At 43.1% G+C, this 8,069-nt stretch overlaps 1 protein-coding gene across 1 annotated transcript in view; it reads left to right on the top strand.

Annotated features, from left to right (window-relative positions):
* The first annotated feature begins 426 nt into the window (after positions 1–426).
* LOC136460767 (transcription factor bHLH121-like) overlaps positions 427–8,069 on the top strand; it is an 8,933-nt gene continuing 1,290 nt past the window's right edge. Inside the window, exon 1 of the mRNA XM_066460346.1 lies at positions 427–561. Within this exon, the coding sequence (XP_066316443.1) occupies positions 427–561 (135 nt within the window). The remainder of the gene's footprint in view (positions 562–8,069) is intronic.

The raw sequence follows: 8,069 nt of genomic DNA, 5'->3' as shown, positions 1-8,069 counted from the left end.
AGTCATCATGGGAGGTTGTATCAGAGATACGAAAAAGGTTGACAACCTAACAGCCGATAGGAGACCATCGGCTGAAAATTATTATCGACATGTGGAAGACGGTGGAGATTAGCTATCGATAAGGGTATCAGGACAAGGTCATCTGGCTTGATTACTTCATCGCCATTGCCGAGGACACCATTGTCATTCAGGAGGTCGGATCACTAGAGCGAGGACTAGTGATGGCTATCGATGCCCTGTGTCCTAGACGCCATCTTCCAATGAAGTAGAATTGGCTACCCCCAAGCCTATGAACCATTTGTTCCCCAAGAGTGTATAAACAAGCATGAGGACCCAGTGTATCACATCATGCTAGGCGCCAACAAGTTCTCACTAGAATTTTTGCTTGACACGCTCAACATCTCATTGGAGCATGACTTGCTGGCAATGGCCGACCGGGTAGGGACTACTGTGTACGTGTGGCGACGCAAGTTTAGTGGCAGCAGCAACAAGTTACCGTGTAACAAGATCAAGGAACTCATGGCTGACGACGATGACAAGGAAGTGATGCTGGCAAACAAGGTTATGGACCTCCTCCTCTACATCGACTATATTCTCTTGTGAAGGCATAATCGATGGATGAGCAAAGGACGTGGAAGAGTCTGGACCATAACATGACAAATGCTACTCATTGTTGTCCACACGGAGTCTCGTTGATATGGCGAGTGACCTCAGCTGCGCTGTGTCCAATGCATCCACGTCCTTCTCAGAGCAGTGCAGCCACATTGACATCAGTAGTCTGTTCGAGCCGACTGCCACAGTGGCCAAGCTCCTTGGTCGATCCTCGGTATTTATCATCTCACCCTTCAGATGGCTCAACATGAAGCCCCGCGCCAACATGACCGACCGCTGCTCTATTGGTGACAAGATAGGAGCTGGCGGAAGATAGGGTCTCTAAGCTCATGCTTGGTGAGGACATGTCCAACGACAACAAAGGCGTCTGCACTACCATGATGTACCTATAGCATGCTCAGCGGACAACGCAAGAAGCCTGTTGGCCAGCCCTGACCTTTGTTGTAGTTTGTGGCTTCGGCAAGTGAATTTTTTGCAGTGCTCTTTCTGTGTTCTCAACTCGATCTGATTGTGGGATGTCTGAAACTGACAATCGCCTTATTAAAAGTTAGAAGCAGTAAATAAAAGATTGCTCCCAATCGGCTCAAAATTGGAAGATCAAGACATCAAGCCAATAGAGCCCTTTATGTAGTGCATGCAAGTTAGATTTCCAGGCATATATATACACGATGTACGTGGGCACAAAAAGGATGAGTCAGATCCTGGAAGTACGTGCGGTCATGCCATATCATATGATTGATTGAGAATGTAGAGATCATAAGGCCGACGAAGTCTAACTGACAGATACATACTGAGAGAAAGTTCGAGCAAAGACATTCATCGGTTCAAAGCGAAGGTATGCATATTCTTTATTTCATGCTTTTCCTATCAGTTGTGAACAATCTATCATAGGAAAAGCATGCTATCTAAGTAGTTGATGAATGAGATATGGTATGATGAAAGAAACCTTGCTTCTTTTTGCAAAGTACTTGGGAAATTTTCTTACAAAAAATTTAAAATCAATAGCTTGTCTCCTCAATGATGTTGAATTTCCTACCAGAGCCATATATTAGTCTCATTAAAAATCTTCCACATAAGCTGCTTGCTCTGTGTTGAGTTTTGTCGAGTCTTGTTGACCCTTGTTAAGAGATTTATCATGTTCCCAAGATCAAGATCACGTACACGCCACATATATGTGATGCTTCTATACTGGAAGTACGCAAAAACATGTTTTTCATCCACTTCAAAATGTTCTGCTCCTACACTGGGAGAAGACAAAAATATGTTAGGTTTTATTAGAATAAATGCTCCAAGTTTTTTGATAATATTTCTCTCAAAAGTTTGTTATGAAAAGAGACATGGGTTATGCAAAAAGAAGGATACAAAAGAAGTCCAAAATAAATAAATAAATAAATAAAAGGGAAAAGAAAAAGATAAGAAAAGATAGCCTATGTTCTCGCAAAAATATTCCATAAGAGAGAAATATATTTTAAAGAGCATAGTAGAATTAGGTTAGCCACCAAATATTCCACGCACATGCACATATTGATCTAAGAGTATGACATTTCTCTCCTTGGATCTGGGACTTGACCTTACAACATATGCAAGGTAAGTACGCTACATATTTTATCCCTACCTAAAACCCCACATAAGCTTTTTAGAAGTAGGATAAGAAGAGACAAAACAATGCTTTGACGAGGAACTATACACACTGTTCGCCTAAACAGCCGTTTAGCCCATTTACACATTGTTTAAACGCTACATGGTGGTACAACGTTTTCGTTTAATCAGTTGTTTTAACCGTTTAAACGGCCATTTTCTCGTTTAAACACCCGTTTTGCCCGAATAATGGGCTAAACGGTAGGTGACCGACTGTTTACCGTTTAGCGTTTAGGATAACACTGACTATACACATTGAACGATCTGAGAGAATCATTTGAGGAGCAAAGCTATGTTTTATTTTGAAAATCTTTCAAAAACCCAAGTTTTCTGAGAGAGGAAGCGAGGATGACTGGATTCTAATCCGTTGCATTCCTCAACCACCCATGATGTTATGGTAGACACTTCAAAGTTCACATGTGTAGGTGAGGCTTGGAATAAGGTAATATCGCTGCTAGTAAATTCCTCGGCTCCTTGAAAGAAGACTATCGGCTAGAATGCCTGAACTTTTATGCACCATATTTTCGTATTGCCGGTTAACTTGTATTGCTATGATCAAACTCAGGGGGGCGGCTCCTAATCGGCTAAAGCAGATGAACGAAGATGCAGAGAAAGATCAATTTTTAAGTTATCAAGATCAAAAAGAAGATAGAGCCGATGCAGCTTTCAGTGATTGCGATCAAATGTCATCGGCTGGGGAAAAGAAGACCATCAAATCAAAATAGTTTGAAGCATGAAAACTCATACTTCGAACTAGGGGGCCTGTGTTTACACTAAGATTTGGTAAGCTTATCCTGGAAAGGAAGAGATCGACCGATGATGTCAAAAGCAAGAAAGTCTACTAATTAAGGGATATTTACAAGCCGGACAGGAAATATTGTTTAATATATTTAAGAGAGACATGATGTCCAGGTGCATATCAGGATAAAAGAAACAAGAACACATATCAAACAAGGAAGCTTCATCAGCAAGGACTCTGCATAAGGAAAGTTAGAGTCCATGTATCTATATTTCTTTTTGTTATCTAGTCGTGTTCGTTTAGGACTCTTATCAGCCCAGGGTATAAATATAAACCCCCGGCTATTGTAACAAAGACACAATCAATCCAATACAAGTTACTTACTTTTTTCGGCTCTGGCCACCCCTTAGGAGTAGGAGTAGAGTAGATCTCAGCGAGTTCTTCAGCAAGTATGGCTGCATCGATCCGGTCGACCTCCACTGCTTGTCTGTAAGTACCATCATGGCTTATACCTTTGTTCGTACGGCTGCATTGATCCGGTCGATCTTCACTGCGACTCTGGTATAAATTAGTTATCGATTCTTGTCTAGTTCAAGTAAGGCTACATCGATCCGGTCGACCTCCACTGCTCGAACTAGATTAAGGTCAAGTTATCGGCTCTATCGAAGGGTGGCGTTCCTTCGGATAGATTCATTACGTTACCGATATTGTTTATTGCTTCCATTATTTATTTCATTACAACAATATCACTTTGCCCGATTGGGATTGATCTAGATCGGCCTTATATCTTGTTTAACCTATCGTTTGTTAATCTAATCTAATCTAATCTAATCTGCACTTTAAACGATGACTCAATGAGTTATGTTTTATCGGCTGTTTTATATCAATCTTGATCGTGCATAGCGTGCGGTTAAGGCATGTCTGATCTTGAGTAGATCTATTGGCTAGCGAAAACTGTTCCATGGCCCGTTATCACGGCCTGTGTGATTTTGCCTCACACCCCACTATTAGCACCGTGGAGTGAGGATCGTTATTTGTTCCTGAGATGGCATGACCTTAACTGTGCGTTATGCCTGAATCAGTTGTTTTAGCCGATATCGAGCGCTTTCACGAACAGTTCACATCACGAGATCGTTGAAGTAGGGATAAGTTGAAAGATGTGTTAACCCCATGATCTTATTATTGTATTACTGCCTACATGATTCTGCCTCATGCCCCACTGATATTAGTGATAAGTTAGGGTCGTCGAGTCTATTGTTGTTTCTATGGCCTGCATGATTCTGCCTCATGCCCCACTGGTTATAGCGATAGATGAGATCTAATATGTTTAATAGATTTATCTTTATTAAATGATTGAACGGTGATGAACTGTTTTTCTTTTATATAAAAGGGGTTCCCTTACTTGCAGTCATTGGCTTAGCATAAATCAATCATTGTTGACATCATTTTTCCATTGACCAATATTTGTCTAAATAATGATACACATCCTGAATAATAACCGATTCTTCTTACACAACTCCATGAGCTTTAACTGATTTATTCTTATGAATATGCTGTAATCGACTATTTAGTCGATCTCCTTTCATATCGGCTCTCAGAGCCGCACATTCGGGACTGTCTGGCAACACCGGCATGTTCCGCCCTAAATTACTGATAAACTTTCTCTCCTTGTCAATTGCAAAGTCAAATTGACTGGCACGTCTCGGGAGGAGTGCGCAGGATCGACCACCACTGCGCTAAAGCTAGGCGGATCTACAGCTGCATTGAGCGGACCCTTCTAGCTTGCTCGTATGCCCTCGGCACGAGACGAAATTTCCTTGTCGACAATTCGTTTGTGCTCTTTGTAGTCTTAAGTACAATCGCATAAGTAGGTGAAGTATATTTGCATAGGTTAAGGATGTTGTTGCTTAAATTTTTAGAGCCCAAATTCACTCCTTTCTTGGGCCATTCGGTCCTTTTACCGAGCTCTTTTGAACTAAGATCCGGAGCCACCATTTTTAGTGTCCAACGGCTCCTCTTGAAAGTACTCTCATAATGCCAAAAAAATTTACAACTAGAGAAACAGCTCCACTAGAGTAACAATCATTTTGGGATGACACTGACCTGCCAAATAGGCCCTAAGTATATAGGAAAAAATAGCATGATAGACATATCCTATCCACACCGGGCCTACCGTTACAAATAACAGGAGGGGATGAGTAGAAATGAAAAAAACACTAAAATTTTGGCCAAAATTTATATAACTTGTGAAACTTTGACAAAAATTTCAAAAACCGAAGAAATCTCATCCAAATGAAAAACGAAATTACCGGTATATATTTTACGGGAGGTCAGTGATAGAACCGAGAATCGTGAAATTTCAGCCAAAATTTTTAACCGTGGTCCACACACATAAAAGTCTTATATGCCCAAGTATTAAACCAACAAATTAATAGCTAGCTGCCCGGCTCCTTTTTATTACAAAACAACTGGTATAATTCAAATGAACAATTATTCTGCACTGCTAATAAATTGTTCTGGTCACTTGTGCCAGCGTAGAAACGCCAAAATTCTTCAAGCTAACAACATTCTTACAAAGAAAGTTTCAAGCTTACTAAATACTCCAGGGAGAGTGTATGCACGTGTGTATATATAGCTAGCTATCTAGCTTGCGCTATGGCACCTGAGGGGGAGGCGGGCAAGAAATGTTTGGGTCGTTCGTTCCGCAAGAAGGCCCTGCCGATGCCTTGCTGACGGATACCTGCGGTAGCGGCGGCGGCGGTGCCTCGGCCAACGGCTGCACAGTGGCTCCATCAGCTAGCAGGCGCCGCGCCGGCGCTGCCACGGCGTCGGCATGCACCGATGCTGCGACGAGGAGGAGCACAAGCAGCAGCCAGGCCGCTCCTGCAGCCGCACCTCTTGCTACTCTCACTTCTCCCTTCATCTTGATCAGGATGTGCGTGCAGCAAAGCAAGTTATCTCGACCTGTCTCAATCGAGAGAGCTAGCTAGAGTACTTGAGGTGGTTGATTAGCCCAGGGCTTGATCGAGCTGGCTGAGTAACACGTTGTTGTGCGTCCAGAGCTCAAAACTATGGTGTCTACTTATAGCATGCAGAGAGCTACGTAACTGTTCAGAACTTCAGACGATGGGGACGATCGATCGTTGAACTAGCCAGCTGATGTTAAGTTCCGCAGCATTGCGGCTGATGAATGAAGAAAACGTTTTTGACGGATTAAACTGACGCAACCTGGTGCATGCAAGCATGGATAGATCCCGGTACATATTCACGTCTGTCTTGTAGTGCACAGATCAAGGTCCAAGTTTCAACATTCCAATTGTGGACTGGCGACTATTTGATTGTTCCGTGCATAAAATCCAGCCAAGAGTAGTTTGGAAATCTCCGACCTAAGCTATAAGGAATGTACAACATAAGTTAGACGACGCGCTCAGCAGGAGTGCAGTGTTCCTGTACCGTATCTTGACTGCTAGACCTATTCAAACTCGAGCTGACCCGTCCGTGCATGGCCTAACATCTTGCACGTCAGCATAAACCTTCAGCGGTTTAAAGACCTTTGCACTTGACTCTTGAGTCTTCATCTGACGTTGGTGGGTGTTGTTTATACAGAAACGACTAGTTCATCATCATTTGATAATAAACCACAACACTACCTCATGCGTGAAAAGTGACTCAAATAAAAGGAGCACAGATTTAATCTAATGAGTAAATTTCATTAGCGGTACGTTCTTGAACTTGTCTCGATTTTTTTAATCCTGGTCAAGGAACCACTACTGGAGACGGCCTCTTTGCCGAGGGCTTGAGACCCTCGGCAAAGGCCCATTAACCCTCGGCAAAGGCTTTACCGAGGGCGGTCCTCAGCAAAGAGCTCTCGCGGAATTTTGAGTCGGCGAAGAGGGTCTTTGCCGAGGGCCTTTTATCGGGCACTCGGCAAAGCCGAGGGCGGTCCTCGGCAAAGAGCTCTCAGGGAATTTTGAGTCGGCGAAGAGGGTCTTTGCCAAGGGCCTTTTATCGGGCACTCGGCAAAGCCTTTGCCGAGGGCTGGAGCGGCACTCGGCAAAGAAAATCAGCCGTCACGACGCCGGCGCCTGGGACGGAGTCTTTGCCGAGGGCCGTCTCCGGGGGCCCTCGGCAAAGAATTATTTTTTTTTTGAAAAATCTTTGCCGAGGGCCTCCAACCATGGCCCTCGGCAAAGAAATGTGCAGAATTTTTCCAAAAAATCTTTGCCGAGGGCAATGGGACGGCCCTCGGCAAAGAATTATTATTTTTTTTTTTGAAAAATCTTTGCCGAGGGCTTCCACGCAGGCCCTCGGCAAAGAAATTTTATTTTTTTTAAAAAAGTCTTTGCCGAGGGCCTCCAACCATGGCCCTCGGCAAATAAATGTTGCAGAAATTTTATTTTTTTTAAAAAAATCTTTGCCGAGGGCAATGGGACGGCCCTCGGCAAAGGACCCTTCTTTGCCGAGGGCCTTGGTCATTGCCCTCGGCAAAGAGGCAGAAATTTAATTTTTTTTTGTTTTTTGCATTCCATCGACACAAGCATTTCATATATATACATATATATATCAACCATCACATATATATATCACACAGAACCCATTTTCTCATAATATATCACAACCATAATTGTGAACCACAAATCACAATATATTACAACGACAAGTCACATGTTCATCATCATTCACATGTTTATTACAACAAGTTCATGAAATCCATGCACAAGTCAGAACCATAAACCACAAATATTACAATAAAGTCCAACCACATCACCTAGCACTAGTCCTCATCAAGGTAGCCTATGAGACGGTGGTGAAGGAAAGGCGGGATCAGCCGGTGACGCACTATCGGGATGATTGGAACCCGCGGACGGAGGCTGCACAAAGGAGCAGAGATTGCATGTGTGAGTAATCCGGGAAAACAGTTTTGGAACTTAGAGATTGCATCTAGTAATCTAGGAATACAAAAAGATTAGACTCAATTGAAAATTTCGGCAGCACCTCCCCTGCACGGGGAGGTTTCCAAAACCTGCAAGAAACAACGGCACGAACGCCGACATCCACAACGGCACGAACGCCGACATAC

The sequence above is a fragment of the Miscanthus floridulus genome, chromosome 6 (assembly GCF_019320115.1).
Source record: "Miscanthus floridulus cultivar M001 chromosome 6, ASM1932011v1, whole genome shotgun sequence".
Taxonomy (NCBI): domain Eukaryota; kingdom Viridiplantae; phylum Streptophyta; class Magnoliopsida; order Poales; family Poaceae; genus Miscanthus; species Miscanthus floridulus.
This window is presented reverse-complemented; position numbering and strand designations above follow the sequence as displayed.